The 17,392-nt window shown below is 39.0% G+C and overlaps 1 protein-coding gene across 6 annotated transcripts in view; it reads right to left on the bottom strand.

The window, feature by feature from the left end:
• PAK1 (p21 (RAC1) activated kinase 1) overlaps window positions 1-17,392 on the bottom strand; it is a 211,878-nt gene that overhangs the window by 14,710 nt on the left and 179,776 nt on the right. For all 6 annotated transcript variants that reach the window (XM_056794933.1, XM_056794934.1, XM_056794932.1 and 3 more), the window contains 2 exons: window positions 11,073-11,121; window positions 4,891-5,003 (listed from right to left, as the gene is read on the bottom strand). In XM_056794933.1, coding sequence (XP_056650911.1) covers window positions 4,891-5,003; window positions 11,073-11,121 — 162 coding nt within the window. The remainder of the gene's footprint in view (window positions 1-4,890; window positions 5,004-11,072; window positions 11,122-17,392) is intronic.

The following is a 17,392-nucleotide window of genomic DNA, read 5'->3' as shown; positions in this document are numbered from 1 at the left end:
GGTACAGCCTGTTTACTGAACTCTGGAGAGGGGCCGCATCAGGTTTGATTTGAATGACTTCTAGGTTTGGAGTTTCTATGAGTCCATGGAACCTTGGGCTCTACTTTAAGTCTGAGCCTTCTGGCTGCAGGTATCTTCTCCACCTAGCCTTCTCTTATTGGGAAGTGCCATCTCTCCCAGTACAGTGCCCTGGCTGGGAAATGGTATCAATTCTCAAGTAGGGGTTTTTATTTCTTTAATCACTACTTTGGGATTCTGTCATTTGTGCTGCTGATGGGCCCATCTAGGTTCAATGAGTTGTTATGGACTCAATGAACCCTCAGTGCCAAAGGCAGACAAGTGGAAGAGTGCTGACCTCTCCACTTACCCTCCAGACTATTCCACAGAATAAGAATAACCCCTTGAAACATAGAATCTCAGATCTGGAAGAGACATCAGAAGCTATATAGCTCAGTAGTTTTTAGACTTTTCTGGTCTTAGTTCTCTAAATTCTTAAAAATTATTCAAGACAATTCCTTAAGAGTTTTTGTTTTTGTGGGATATACATGTATATTTCTCTCTACATATACACATAGAGAAAAATATATTTACAAATATAAATTATAAAACTGTGTACATGTACACATGCATATATGTAGAAAATTAATTATAAACGTATATGTGTGTATAAATGTATATACACACATTTACTATATTAGAAATTGAAGCATCTTTGTATTATTATGAATGGTTTTAATTCTTACAGACCCACCAAGATTCTTGGGATTCTCGAGAATGCCTAGACCACACTTTAAGAACCACTTACCTAGCTCATATAACACCTGATGAAGAAAGCCTGTCCAGTGTCACTATCATATGGTCACCCAGTCTTTGTTTCAAGACTTCCTGTGAGGGAGAACGATCCCCCTGTTCTCCTTGAATCAAATCTCAACATCCCTCTCTACCCTTTCTTTCTATTCATGCTAGTCCTACCCTCTGGGGACAGGCAGACAAGTCAACCAAATCTAGAACCCCCTTCTATGCATCACAATATTCCTTTAGATACTTGAAGAAAATTCGCATGTCCCCCTGTTCAGTCTCCAAAGGTTAAATATGATCACCGCCTTCACTAATCATCACATGGAAGAATTGTCTTCTCAATACTCTGGTCCTTCTATTCCAGAAATGCTCTAGCTCTTCTGTGTCCTTCCTCAAATGTGATACAGAACAACACTTCAGATAAACTGAAGAGGGTACCATGGTGTTGGACACCATGGCCGTTTTGGATTGCATTCATTTATTGGGTGCCATATCAGTCACACTGTTGATGCTCTCGATCAAATCCCCTACATTTATTTTTCATGGAAACTACTGTATATCCACACCTCTCCCATCCTGTATTCAGTAAGGTGGTTTTAAAAAACAAAGTAGAGAACATACAATTTAACTAAGAATTAAGTTAAAAAAACTAAAAAATTTCAACTTTTTTTTTTAATCTGACCTATCATGCATGAGATCTTTTTGGAACCCAACTTTTCAAGAGAGCCTTTGTGTCACCTGCACATATGGCAAGTATTCTTCCAATGACTTCATGCAAATCACAGTTAAAAATGTCGAACTGTATGGGATTAAGGGCCTGGAGGGCTCCACTAGAAGTCTCTTTCCTAGATAACAACCAGCCATCAGTGCCTGTATCCTTTGGGTCCAGCCATTCAACCTACTCTGAATTGATTTAAATATCCTGTCAATTAGCCTGTATCTCTCCAACCTGTCCACAAGGAGAGCAAAAGAGACCTCTAAAAATAAATTTTAGCCACAGCATTCCTTTGATCTACCAGACCTGAAACCCTGTCCAAAAAGGAAATTAGATTCCTTAGACATAATCTGTTCTCTGGGATCATTACTTTCTTTTCTAGACATTTACTATCTTTTTTTTTAACCCATATCTTTTGTCATAGAATCAGTACTATGTATTGGTTCTGAGGCAGAAGGTCCTTAAGGTCTCTGGGGGTTAAGAGACTTGCTCAAAGTCACACAGCTAAGAAGTGTCTGAGACCAGATTTGGACCCAGGAACATGTCTAGACCTGGCTCTCAATAGCTCCCCTCCCAACTATCCTTTAAATATTTTTTAAATCATATCAGTGATCTCTACCAATATAGACTAGCACCTTCTCCACAATTTAGATCCTTTGGGAGTTGCCTAGAATGCCAGGAAGTTAAGTGATTTGCCCAGGGACACACCATCCATATGTATCAGTGAGAGCACTAAAACGTAGATCTTCCTGACTCTGAAGCAAGCCTCTCTATACACTGTCCTAGAATTTTGGCAGAGAATCAAGTATAGTAATCTGCCCTGAAATTTACAAACGCAAAACTCTTCCTTGTTTTGAAAATTGGGATGACTTTCCTTTCTCCAGTCTTATGTGGCATTTCTTCTGTTCTCCACCATTTTTCAAAGATCACTGGTAAACAGCTCAGCTATCATTTTTTACCAATTCTTTCAATCCTTGAGAATGTAATCCCTGGATTGGGGACTTGAACTCATCAACAAAAGCAAAGTGCTTTCCTACTTTCATTTTATATTACTTGAATTTCAACTTTCTCTATTAATTAGCTCTTTTTGTTCTGCCTTTTTCAAACCAAAGATAAAAAGAAAGCAGAAATGAAAAAAGAATTGAGTAACAGAATGAACCCAGAGGGCCAGGGTTCATTTTTTGAGTTTCCCACTGACTTCATCTGTGACCTTGGGTAACCCCTTTCCCCACATCTTCATGAATTTTTTTTCTTTTTTTTTTTATAAAAACCCTTACTTCCGACTTGGAGTCAATACTGTGTATTGGTTCCAAGGCAGAAGAGTGGTAAGGGCTAGGCAATGGGTGTCAAGTGACTTGCCCAGGGTCACACAGCTGGGAAGTATCTGAGGCCAGATTTGAACCTAGGACCTCCCATCTCTAGGCCTGGCTCTCAATCCACTGAGCTACCTAGCTGCCCCCTCACGAATTTCTTCATGAGGAATAAGCCTAACATTTCCATTAAGTGTACACCTTCAAATGATAACTATAATTATTATTTGGAAAATGAGGGGGTTAGGAGCAGCTAGGTGGCTCAGTGGATAGAAAGCTAGGTCTGAGTCAGGAAGACCTAGATTCAAATCTGACCTCAGATACTTCCTAGCTGTGTGACCCTAGGCAAGTCACTTGACCTCCATTGCCTACCCCTTACCACTCTTCTGCCTTGGAACCAATATTTAGTATTAAGTCTAAGACAGAAAGCAAGGGTTATTTTAAAAAAAAGAAGAAGAAAATGAAAGTATTTGAACAGATGGTCTCCAAATTCCATTCTACTTAGATGCCTATGGATGATAAATTAGAAAAAATTTCTCCTTATCATCCTTTACGGTCCTCCCATCCTCCCTGAATAGGGGTCCTTTCCTTTTTTGTTTATTCCTAGTCCCTCAATGTCACTGAAAAAAAATTGCCAAAATATCATCAGCATTCACCAGGCAAGGATCAATTCATAGTGTACTTTAGTGCTCCTGACACTCTTACTGTTTTTTGTATTCATCCTCAGTTATCCTGCCTTGTTTCCATCTTCTCTATATATTTTTAAAAATATGAGTACATCAATAAATTCCCTAGGTGTTGATATGAACTACTTTCCTTAAAAAAACAAAACAAAACAAAAAAAATCAACCCTTACTTTCTATCTTTGAAGCAATACTATATATTGTTTCCAAGGCAGAAGAAAAGTAAGGGTTTGGAAATAGGAGTTAAGTGATTTGTCCAGGGTCACATAGCTAGGAAGTGGCTGAGGTCACATTTGAACCCAGGACCTTCTATTTCTAGGCATGGCTCTAAATCCACATAGCCATTTAGCTTTTCCTCTCTACTTTTCTTCTCATGAGAAATACATCTACTTGAATCTTTGTAATTTCATAGGATCATAAGACTGAGGATTTAATATGAAAGAATCTTAGAAATCTAAGTCAAAATTTGAACTCAGTGCTCTCTTCAACCCAATGTTCTATTTACTGCATGATCCAGCTGCCTCAATTCTAGAGATATTTCCATTCTTCTTAGGCCCAGTTCCTCTGTAGAATATTAGATGAACAGATCCTACTTGTTATTTTGTTAAACATTTTAAAATCTGCTTTCCCAAAAGCTAATGTGCATCTCAGGCTATGTCCACTTTTTGCCAAGATTCTCATCATTTTTACATCAGCGGGCATTTCTTTTTTTGTTGGTCAGAATCATATTATGAATAGCAGCGCTCCACATCAAATCCTCTACTTTCCATAGGAAGATATTGCCCTATTTTTGGCAGAGAGAAAGTAGATATGGAGAGCACTGAAATCTCCAGTCATAGACTCTATCACATTTCCATGCCAGGTTTATGATCTAATTCTTCCTTCTGTCCAGGCGGTCTGTTGAATAGAATCAGATGGAGTATACTATCAGACAATATCACTTCTGTTGCCCCTCTGCCTTTTATAACTCCTGTAGGCAGGAGAGCAGATAGAGTCAAGAACCCCAAACATCAAATCATGCCCAATACTAACAAATCACTAAAACTCTCTAACATCAGTTTACTCACCTTTAAAATGGGGAGAATAACAGCACCTATTTCAAGGGACTGTTGTGAAGATTAAATGAGATGTAAATATGTAACATACTTAACACGTTTTATAAAATGTAAAGGGCAATATAATTATCAGACATTGTTCTTAGGAAAACACTTTATGCAGGTTAACATGCTATAAAAATGTGAACTGATATGGAGATGATCACTTGGAGAAGATGTGAGAAGGCAGCTTCTTTTTTGGTTTCAGGTTGGATAGGTACCTCCCAAACCTGTGATTCTGTGAATGCCTCCCCACTGGCCTACAGCTGACCACACCTGAAGCAACATACCTGTCTAGGTAGTTCACAATGTTGGGGTTCTTGTTTTCCCTCATGACCAGGATCTCATTAATGATTAACTCCTTCTTGGGCTGCTGTTGTAAGTTCATCTGCTTGATGGCCACCTGAAGTAAGAGCAGACAGAAAGGTCCAGGTTACTCTTAAAATCCAGGAAACAAGGACCCAGCAGGAAGCCCAGATCATTCATAGCCAAGGAATCTGTGCTGTTCAGGATGTCTTCCCCATGAGACATCACCACCCAACCAAAAGGGGAGGAAGATGATGCTTATTTCATTGCTGTAGTGTTGCCATCCTGCTCCTAAAAACCCAGGATAAGTTTTCTGCTCAAGAGATTGGAATCTCCTTCCCCAACATCACCCAGGTGGTAGAAGCAAATTTCTCTCTCTCCAATGTCGCTTTTTTTTTTTTACATTATCTTCTAGTGATCTGGAAGTCAAATACCACTGAGTAGATTCAGGTATAGACAAGCCTCAGATAAAGGAAGTTAAAGAACCAACGAACTAAGGAGACAGGAAACAATAATTTGACAGGCATTGCCCCCCTGGGCAGCCCAGGCAAATTAAGAAACTATGATTGGTTCCTGAGATGTGACATGTGAGAGTTAGTGGGTGGAGAAAAGAGTTCATAAGCTGAGACTGGCAGGAAGTTGATATCCTTTGGCTTGCTCATGGAGGAGCAGAGGGGACCCTTACTGGGTTGTAGCTCCAGGCCCATTATGGCGGCCAATAGATTAGAAATCTAAGTATCTCTCTACTTCTCTCCTACTTTTCCCTTATTTACTACTACTACTTTTAATTTAATACATTTATTAAGCTACATACAGCCTTGTAATTTTAAATATTACACAGGTACCAAGGGCCAGAAATGAGGACACTCTTGCAGTTTGATGGATAGAAGGAAAAATAATCTTGAGGTCAGAAGACTTGGGTCCTGCTCCTGGTATATCTTACAGTGTGACCCCTTAGCAGCTTTGGTTCCTTCACTTTTAAATTAGCAGTGGAGATACTTGCCCTCATTTAACAAAGATGGAAACCAAGGCTTGGACAAGGAAGTTATGCTTACACATGTAAGTGATTGGTAGAAACAATTTGAATCCATTTTGGGGGGTGAGGGGAAGACTTTAAATTCAATGTTTCTCCTACCACACCACATCATCAGAAAGTGCTTTATAAGCCTGATAGTGCCTTAGTTTATAAAACACTTTACATTCATCTCTAATGGGATTGATAATAATAATAATAGATAGCATTTATAGGCTACTTTAAGGTGTGCTAGGTATAATATATGTAATATTTCATTTTATCCTCACAATAACCATGGGCAGAAGGTGCTATTCTATCCCCATTTTATAAATGAGTAACTTGAGACTGAGAGAGGTTAATTGACTAGCCCCTAAGTTGCTGGGATAGTAATCTCTAAAGCCAGATTTCAAGTTGAGTCTTCTTGACTTCAGGCCCAGGGCTGTATCTGCTGCCTCTGCTAAATATGCCCCAGAAGGAGAAGCAATAATCGAAGCCTTTGGTTCTATGACACTATCAGGACTGAGCTATTCTCAGCAATACAATGATCCAGCACAATTCGGAGGGATTGATGAAAAAGAATGCTCTTCACCAGCAGAGAAAGGACTGTTGGGGCAAGAATGCAGATGGAAGCATACAATTTATCGCTTGTTAATCTGGATTTTGGTTTTGTAAGATTATTCACTTAAAAATGTATAATATAGAAATATGTTTTACATGATAATACATGCATAGCCCAGATGGAATTGCTCACCAGTTCTGGGAGTGGGGAGGGAAGAAGGAAGGAGATAATTTGGATCATATAACTTCTGAAAACTGATGTCGAATTTGTTATTACATGTATTTGTAGAATATGTGTATTCATCTTTGTGACTAGCACCCAGCTCAGGGCCCCGTGCTTTTCTACGTGTGTGAGGGTAAGAAGAAAGAAATTAAGGAACACAAGTAGATTATGAATGTGTCATGACTGAGCACCCAGAATGGATTTACTGCAATGTCATGCACTTGAACTCTCAACAAATATGAATTGGTAGTTTTGATTTTCATAGATAGAACAAGACCATAGTTATGAACAAAGAACCCCTTTAAAAGATGTTTTCTTTAATATAAATGTAATTTCCTATAACTAAATTAACATTTCCATTTCCTCTCCCCCTCTTTTGTCAAAATTAGTAACACAAAGGATTTCATAAAGCTTTGAAGAACACAGTTGTTATCATTCTTTCCCAGGCTAATAAAGATCTGGATCTTTTCTCCCCCAAATCTGAAGAAAAGCCCATTTGCAGAGCTTACAGGTCCCTTCTCTAATTTAGGGCTTTCCATACTACTGTAAAAAATAGACTCGAATACAGGACTACAATCCCCACGAGCCTTTGCTCCATTTCCCCAGAATGCCTTGTAATCTCACCTGGGCCGAGATCGAGAAGGTATTTAAGCTGATTCAAAGGCTTTTGAGAGTCTCTCTCTTGGCTCTTTTTGGACTTCCATTTTGGAGCAGGCGTGTCTCTTGCGTGATGTGAGGTTATTTTGTCTAGGCCTCTGGCCTAGGCACATGTTTCTTACTTGTATATTCTTTAATCTTTAATCTTTAATAAACCTCTAAAAAATATAATACTTCTTGCAGAGAGAAACTAATTTCTACCTGCCTCAGATGCCTCAGTCTCCCTGTCTCCCCTAAATTTTAATCTTTACACTACACACCACCAATAAGCAAATTTAACTTCTGAATTCCAGATAAATATCACACACACATTGTTAGTTTTCAGATATATGCAGATACTATTAAGATGGATAAAGTGCAAATTCATTTAAAAGAAAAACTCAACAAAGGCTTGTTGAACTAAAATTGGTCAAGCTTTCATCTGATTAGAACCAATTCTGGAAACCTTTAATAAATGTTCATTATGTACAAGATAGGCAGCTAGGTGGTGCAATGGGTAGAGCACTGAGTCTGGCATCAGGAAGACCCGAGTTCAAATCCAGCCAATAACTTACTAGCTATATGACCCTGGACAAGTCTCTTAACCCTGTTTGCCTCAGTTTCCTCATCTGTCAAATGAGCTGGAGAAGGAAATGGCAAACCACTCCAATGTCTTTGCCAGGAAAGCTCCAGATGGGCTCATGAAGAGCCAGATATGGCTGAAACAACTGAAAAGAACATGTGTAAGACATTTCATAGTAAGAAACATGGACTCCTGGTTTAAGTAGGTGGGTAGGGTAGAAGAGAAAGCACTAGACATGGCATCAAGAAAATCTGAATTCCAATCGAGCCTCAGATACTTCCTAGCGGTGTGACCCTAGGCAAGTTATGTTAACTTCTGTCAGCCTTAGTTTCCTCATCTGCAAAAAGGGGACAATAATAGCCCCTACATCCCAGGGTGGTGGTGAAGATCAACTTTTGTAAAGTTCTTGGTACACATTAAAGTGCTCTAGAAATGCTAGCTATTATTATTGGTCCTGTTGCTATTATTATTAATGGAGGAGAAAAACTATCCTTTTGAAGCTAAAGAACAGGGGTTCAAAGGATACCTCAGCTCCTGCATGACAATGGGTAAAGGCTTTAGTTTCATCACCACTAAAAGGAGGAGGTAATTGGAATAGATGATATCCAAGGTCCCTTATAGATTTTAATCTATTGTCTTTGGCTACTAAGAAAAGAAACCCCAGCATGCTTGTGGTTTCCTTCCTCCTAATGACATCCACTAACTCCTACCTCTCAGACCAACCCTGGGGCACACTGTTCCATCTATTATTCAGAAGAGCAAATGCCCATATGCAGACAGCTCCATCAAAGATCCATAACCCTCCCCTGATGCCAGAAAGCAGCCCTTCCTGAAGGGCTGCATTAGCCATCCTGATGGGACTACTTCCATTCACAGACTATGACCACAAACAACCAAAGCCAATATGACTTAAAGCTTCTCTTCCAGCCTCCCACAAACCCCAGACCTGGAGTGGCTCCTCCACTAAGATCCAGAAAACATGGTGCAAGGGACCAAACATGGTTATGGTTAGTTAGGGTTAACTCTATAAAGCTTTAAAGTTCATTTTAAAATGTGTCAGGTCTCTTGAGAATGAGGAAAGTTTCATAGGACCCAGCACACAGTAGGCATTTCATTAAATTCATACAAGTTGTCATATTTGTCCCTCACAACTCCCTTTTACAGACAGAGAAACTGAAACTCTAGAAGGGAAAGTGTGCCAGTGGCCACACAGCTAGTAAACAACAGACCCAGGACTCCTGACTTCTGTTCCATCACAACTAGCTCATTGAATAAAACGGTTTTCTAAAAAAAGAATTAGAGAGCATTAAAGTTAATTAATTAATTAATCTCAAGAATTGATCCTGACCTTCCTTATTTAGAGGAGTCAATTATGAGCTATTATCATTGTCCTTTGGGCTCGTGGACTTTCTGATTCTATTTGGGGGAGTTTTAGTTATCCCTCTGCCATATTCTGCTCGGGTTTTTGCATGTTAAGGTATATACATCACCCTCTGAGGCATTTTATATTCCAGTCAAACTCATCTATTTATTATTCTCTGAACTCAACATTCCTTCTACCACTGCCATGTTTTTTATAGCCTGACCCCTGCCTCCAGAATGAACTCCCTCCAGATATTTCCCTATAGAGAAGGTTCTTAGCCTGAAATCCACTAATTTGCTTTTAATTGTTTGATAACAATTTCAATAAAATTAAGTTTCCCTTGAAAATTTACTTATCTTATGCATTTAAAAAACATTATTCTGAAAATGGGCCCATTGGCTACTGCCAAGAGAATCCAATGACATTAAAAAAAAGCATCTTCAGTCCTCCAACTAGAGAATCCCTGCCTTCCTTGCAAGTTGAAATCATGTTTATTGTTGCTGCTCAGTAATGTCCAATTCTTTTTAACTCCATGAACCACAACATGCCAATTCTGGCCATGGAGTTTTCCAGGCAAAGATTTTAGAGTGGTTTGCCATTTCCCTCTTAGGGAAATAAAGGAAACAGAGTAACGTTAAGTGACTTGCCCAGGGTGATGAAGCCAGTAAAGTGTCTGGGGTTAGCTCTGAACTCAGTTCTTCCTGACTCCAAGCCCAGTGCTCTGTCTACTGAGCCATTTTAGCTTAGTTTATGAACCAGTTCCTAAAGGAACAATTCAAATTCTCTTGGGCAATGCTCTCTCTTACCCATTTCCTGGCTATATCCACTCAACAGAATGAAAGCTTTGAGGGCAAGGACTGATTTTTAAATTTTGTCTTTGTATCCTCTGTGTCTAGCAAGGAATCATGAACACAAAAGATGCTTAATAAAGGTATGTTGCTCAGATTGAATGGGAAGGGGCTGTATAATACAAAACAGTTAGGCTAGAATGGACCTCAAAATCAGAGAACCAAAGGATGTTGGTAAATAAAAGAATATAATTTAAACAGAGAACATTACATGTTCACCATGGTGCTCCTTGCAGCCTTTTCACTCTGGAAGACCCCTCCACTCCTTTCTGAGGCTGCAGCCCCTTCTTCTGATTTCCTACTTCCAAAGCATCCATTTGAAAGAAAGAGCCAGACATGTTCACACTTTCATTCCTCTCTGGGTCCAGCTTCTGTCTCTTGTTTCTCTTTTCATCATGACCCACCAAAGGTACCTTTTCCCACTATGACCCATCACAGGAACCTCCATTCCTTTTCTTGCCCAATTCACCTCCCTTTTCTATGTTGTCTTTCCCCTTTAGAATGTAAGCTCCTTGTGGGCAGGGACCCTCTTTCTTCTTATTTTTACTTATATCCCTAACACTTAACACAGTGTCTGACACATAGTAAAGAAAAGCTTGTTGACAACTATATCTGGAAAGGATCTTACAAGCTATTTATCCGATTTCCTCATTTTATAAGTAAGGAGTCTATTGGAAAGTGACTTGCCCAAGGTCTCAAGGTGAATTTGCCTCCTTTACCTATTTAACTGTGATTAAGAACAGGTATGTACCGAAGCTTTTAATCCCTTTCAAGGGAACTGGTCCCCAATACAATATAACTTTTGCTCTAGAAAAACAAAAAACATTTTAAGTAATAAGATAATTGCACCAAATGGGGCTATGCCAAAGATGGGATTTAAGAAAAAAATAGACAAAAGCCAGTACAGTCTCGAAAGCAGTTGTCAATGATTGACACTCACCTCCTGTCCAGTGGCCACATCCATTGCTGTGTACACTGTGCCTGAAGCTCTGAAAGTAAATTGAAAAGGAGAAAAAGAGGAATTAAATCAGACAAGATCACTTACTGACCTTAACTCCAAACTCATGCTTCTTCAAAACATACCACTCACACCTTTAGCTGGGAATGAGCTTCTAATGAGGTAAAGCTATTTGAAGGTTTCCAAGCCTTAGAGACTTTAGGATAGAAGATCTGGTACATATCAGAGCTGAGAGGGACCTTAGAATGAATTGCAGAGATGGAAGAAATCCTCTGTCTTACTCAAAGTCCTTATGTTACAAATGAGAAGATAAGTCTCAGAAAGGGAAAGGAAATTGATCGAAGTCACATAGAGAATTAGAGAGTAACAGAACCCAAAAAAGTCAAGTGCAAATTAAAAAGGATGATCCTTAGGTCAGGAACTGGGGAGACCTGTAATGGTGGATTCAGATACAGTTGCGTGAAGGAGTTCTTAACCATTTTTGTCAATGACCCCTTCTTAGAATAATGTTTTAAAATACACAAAAGAAATATTACACAGAAATTATAAAGGATTACAAAAGAAATAAATTCCTTTGAAATAATTTTCTCTCTTTTTTTAAACAAACAAGTTCATAGGTTCCAGGTTATAAACCTCTCTGATTTAGACAGAAATTCATAGCTGTCTAATCAGATTATGACTTCACTGATGCAAGAAACTCTCCTAATAGGATTTGATTAGGGATACAGACTCTAAAGGATCACTCTAGTGCAAATATCAATAATATGGAAATAGGTCTTAATCAATGGCACATGTAAAACCCAGTGGACTTGCACATCAGCTATGGGAGGAGGTGGAGGGAGAGGAGGGAAAGAGCATGAATCTTGTAACCATGGAAAAATATTCTAAATTAACTAATTAAATAAAATTTTCTTAAAAAAAAAAGAAGAAACACCCTTAATAAGAATAAGTAGCTAGAGACTTCCGGTTAAGATGGCGGCTTAGAGAAAGCTAAAGCTCAGATCTCCGGAAAACCCTTCCCGACCAATCTCAAACGATAAGCTCCTAAGGCGCCGAAATTCAAAACGATCAACAGCACAGACCCTGGGAACCCTCCTCCTGGACCTGGACCCGGTTCAAAAGGTACGGCTCCCCTTAAAAGCCAGAACCCGAGATCACTCGGACCTCAGGGGTAGGAGCGCAGAGTCCAAGGCTCCCGGAAGCCGCAGCCCGGCCGGCTCAGAGAGCAGGGTCCTCGGAAACAACAACCCTCAGGGCCTTCTACAGTCCCGGTGAAAGTTACTGCCTGGGGCTTCCGCTGCAGAGAGCTGGTCAAAACAACAGCAACCCTCAGGGCGGGCAAGACAGCCTCACGGGCTGGATCCTGCTATCCAAGTCTCAGTGAAAGTCTGTGCTCTCGGAGCTTGGGGAAGCGGCAGCCCATCCCCCCGCAGGCCGACGAAACAGCCTCACGGCCAGCGATTCTGAAGGCAACTTCCGGAAAGCGAGCCGGGGGGAGAGTGTGGCCTTGTGGTCCGACCCTTCCATTCCAGTTCCAGTGAGGCATATTCAGTTTAACCCAGGGAAAGCCCATAGAACTATCTGCCCAGGACTGCCTCTGAACACCAGAAAGAGACAAGAAAAACTAATCCTCCACACTCAGAGATGACAAACTCCACAGAACCACAGAAGCCCCAAAATACCAAGAAAAATAAGAAGAAAGGGGCGACTTTGGACACATTCTATGGAGCCAAAATACAAAATACAGAACAGACAGAAGATAATATAAAAGAAAATGCTCCAAAACCTTCCAAAGGAAATGGAAACTCTCCACAAACCTATGAAGAATTTGAATCAGAAATGACCAAAAAGATGGAAGCCTTCTGGGAGGAAAAGTTGGAAATAATGCAAAAGAAATTCACGCATCTACAAAACCAGTTTGACCAAACTGTAAAAGAAAACCAGGCTTTAAAGGCCAGAATCAGGCAGCTGGAAGACAACGATCGTGTAAAAGAGCAAGAATCAATAAAGCAAAGCCAAAATACCAAGAAATTAGAAGAGAACATAAAATATCTCACCGACAAGGTGATAGATCTGGAAAATAGGGGGAGAAGGGATAATTTAAGAATAATTGGACTCCCAGATAAGCCAGAAATAAACACCAAACTGGACATGGTGATACAAGATATAATCAAAGAAAATTGCCCAGAGATTCTAGAACAAGGGGGCAATACAGCCACTGACAGAGCTCACAGAACACCTTCTACACTAAACCCCCAAAAGACAACTCCCAGGAATGTAATTGCCAAATTCCAAAGCTATCAAACAAAAGAAAAAATCCTACAGGAAGCCAGAAAAAGACAATTTAGATATAAAGGAATGCCAATCAGGGTCACCCAAGACCTTGCAAGTTCTACTCTGAATGATCGTAAGGCATGGAACATGATCTTCAGAAAGGCAAGAGAGCTGGGTCTCCAACCAAGAATCAGCTACCCAGCAAAACTGACTATATACTTCCAAGGGAAAGTATGGGCATTCAACAAAATAGAAGACTTCCAACTTTTTGCAAAGAAAAGACCAGAGCTCTGTGGAAAGTTTGATACTGAAAATCAAAGAGCAAGGAATACCTGAAAAGGTAAATATTAAGGAAAGGGGAAAATGTTATCTTCTTCTTTTACTCAAACTCTCTTCTATAAGGACTACATTTATATCAACCTATGTATACTAACATGTGGGGAAAATGTAATGTATAAATAGGGGGTAAAGAAAGACCAAATAGAATAATCATTCTCACACAAAGATTCACATGGGAAGGGGAGGGGAAGAAAACTCCTATAAGAAGGAGAGGAAGAGAGGGGGGGGGGGGGTTACTTAAACCTCAATCTCAGGGAAATCAGCTCTGAGAGGGAAAAACATCCAGATCCATTGGGATCTTGAATTCTATCTTACCCAACAAGGGTAAGGAGAAGGGAAAACCAAGGGGGGAGGGGGAGAGGGAGAACAAAAAGGGAGGGTAAGAGAGGGGGGAGGGGGAGGGAACAAAAAGGGAGGGACTAAAAAGGGAAACATCAAGGGAGGGGACAAGGGGGACTGTTTCAAAGTAAATCACTGGACTAAAAGGTAGAGCCGAAGAAGAAAAGGTTAGAATTAGGGAAGGCAATCAAAATGCCAGGGAGTCCACAAATGACAATCATAACTTTGAACGTGAATGGGATGAACTCACCCATAAAACGTAGACGAATAGCAGAATGGATTAGAATCCAAAACCCTACCATATGTTGTCTTCAAGAAACACACATGAGGCGGGTTGACACCCACAAGGTCAGAATTAAAGGATGGAGTAAGACCTTCTGGGCTTCAACTGATAGAAAGAAGGCAGGAGTGGTAATCATGATATCTGATAAAGCCAATGCAAAAATAGACCTGATCAAAAGGGATAGGGAAGGTAATTATATTTTGTTAAAAGGGACTATAGACAATGAGGAAATATCATTAATCAATATGTATGCACCAAATAATATAGCACCCAAATTTCTAATGGAGAAACTAGGAGAATTGAAGGAAGAAATAGACAATAAAACCATACTAGTGGGAGACTTAAACCAACCATTATCAAATTTAGATAAATCAAATCAAAAAATAAATAAGAAAGAGGTAAAAGAAGTGAATGAAATCTTAGAAAAATTAGAATTAATAGACATATGGAGAAAAATAAATAGGGATAAAAAGGAATACACCTTCTTCTCAGCGCCACATGGCACATTCACAAAAATTGACCATACATTAGGTCACAGAAACATAGCACACAAATGCAGAAAAGCAGAAATAATGAATGCAGCCTTCTCAGATCACAAGGCAATAAAAATAATGATTAGTAATGGTACATGGAAAACCAAATCTAAAACCAATTGGAAATTAAACAATATGATACTCCAAAACCGTTTAGTTAAAGAAGAAATCATAGAAACAATTAATAATTTCATCGAGGAAAATGACAATGGCGAAACATCCTTCCAAACCTTTTGGGATGCAGCCAAAGCGGTAATCAGAGGTAAATTCATATCCCTGAATGCTTATATTAACAAACAAGGGAGAGCAGAGATCAATCAATTGGAAATGCAAATGAAAAAACTGGAAAGCGATCAAATTAAAAACCCCCAGCAGAAAACCAAATTAGAAATCCTAAAAATTAAGGGAGAAATTAATAAAATCGAAAGTGATAGAACTATTGATTTAATAAATGAGACAAGAAGCTGGTACTTTGAAAAAACAAACAAAATAGACAAGGTACTGGTCAATCTAGTTAAAAAAAGGAAGGAAGAAAAGCAAATTCACAGCATTAAAGATGAAAAGGGGGACAGCACCTCCAATGAGGAGGAAATTAAGGCAATCATTAGAAATTACTTTGCCCAATTATATGGCAATAAATACACCAATTTAGGAGAAATGGATGAATATATACAAAAATACAAACTGCCTAGACTAACAGAAGAGGAAATAGAATTCCTAAATAATCCCATATCAGAAATTGAAATCCAACAAGCCATCAAAGAACTTCCTAAGAAAAAGTCCCCAGGGCCTGATGGATTCACCTGTGAATTCTATCAAACATTCAGAGAACAGTTAATCCCAATACTATACAAACTATTTGACATAATAAGCAAAGAGGGAGTTCTACCAAACTCCTTTTACGACACAAACATGGTACTGATTCCAAAACCAGGCAGGTCAAAAACAGAGAAAGAAAACTATAGGCCAATCTCCCTAATGAATATAGATGCAAAAATCTTAAATAGGATACTAGCAAAAAGACTCCAGCAAGTGATCAGAAGGATCATTCACCATGATCAAGTAGGATTCATACCAGGGATGCAGGGCTGGTTCAACATTAGGAAAACCATCCACATAATTGACCACATCAACAAGCAAACTAGCAAGAATCACATGATTATTTCAATAGATGCAGAAAAAGCCTTTGATAAAATACAACACCCATTCCTATTAAAAACACTAGAAAGCATAGGAATAGAAGGGTCATTCCTAAAAATAATAAACAGTATATATCTAAAACCAACAGCTAATATCATCTGCAATGGGGATAAACTAGATGCATTCCCAATAAGATCAGGAGTGAAACAAGGATGCCCATTATCACCTCTACTATTTGACATTGTACTAGAAACACTAGCAGTAGCAATTAGAGAAGATAAAGGAATTGAAGGCATCAAAATAGGCAAGGAGGAGACCAAGTTATCACTCTTTGCGGATGACATGATGGTCTACTTAAAGAATCCTAGAGATTCAACCAAAAAGCTAATTGAAATAATCAACAACTTTAGCAAAGTTGCAGGATACAAAATAAACCCACATAAATCATCAGCTTTTCTATATATCTCCAACACAGCTCAGCAGCAAGAACTAGAAAGAGAAATCCCATTCAAAATCACCTTAGACAAAATAAAATACCTAGGAATCTACCTCCCAAGACAAACACAGGAACTATATGAACACAACTACAAAACACTCGCCACACAACTAAAACTAGACTTGAACAAATGGAAAAACATTAACTGCTCATGGATAGGACGAGCCAATATAATAAAAATGACCATCCTACCCAAACTTATTTATCTATTTAGTGCCATACCCATTGAACTACCAAAATACTTCTTCACTGATTTAGAAAAAACCATAACAAAGTTCATTTGGAAGAACAAAAGATCAAGGATATCCAGGGAAATAATGAAAAAAAACACATACGATGGGGGCCTTGCAGTCCCTGACCTAAAACTATATTACAAAGCAGCAGTCATCAAAACAATTTGGTACTGGCTAAGAAATAGAAAGGAAGATCAGTGGAATAGACTGGGGGAAAGCGACCTCAGCAAGACAGTATACGATAAACCCAAAGATCCCAGCTTTTGGGACAAAAATCCACTATTTCATAAAAACTGCTGGGAAAATTGGAAGACAGTGTGGGAGAGACTAGGAATAGATCAACACCTCACACCCTACACCAAGATAAATTCAAAATGGGTGAGTGACTTAAACATAAAGAAGGAAACCATAAGTAAATTGGGTAAACACAGAATAGTATACATGTCAGACCTTTGGGAGGGGAAAGGCTTTAAAACCAAGCAAGATATAGAAAGAATCACAAAATGTAAAATAAATAATTTTGACTACATCAAACTAAAAAGCTTTTGTACAAACAAAACCAATATAACTAAAATCAGAAGGGAAACAACAAATTGGGAAAAAATCTTCATAGAAACCTCTGACAAAGGTTTAATTACTCATATTTATAAAGAGCTAAATCAATT

The sequence above is a fragment of the Monodelphis domestica genome, chromosome 4 (assembly GCF_027887165.1).
Source record: "Monodelphis domestica isolate mMonDom1 chromosome 4, mMonDom1.pri, whole genome shotgun sequence".
NCBI classification, from domain to species: Eukaryota; Metazoa; Chordata; class Mammalia; order Didelphimorphia; family Didelphidae; genus Monodelphis; species Monodelphis domestica.
The sequence above is the reverse complement of the archived record's forward strand: the minus strand, read 5'-3'. Positions and strand labels throughout refer to the sequence as shown.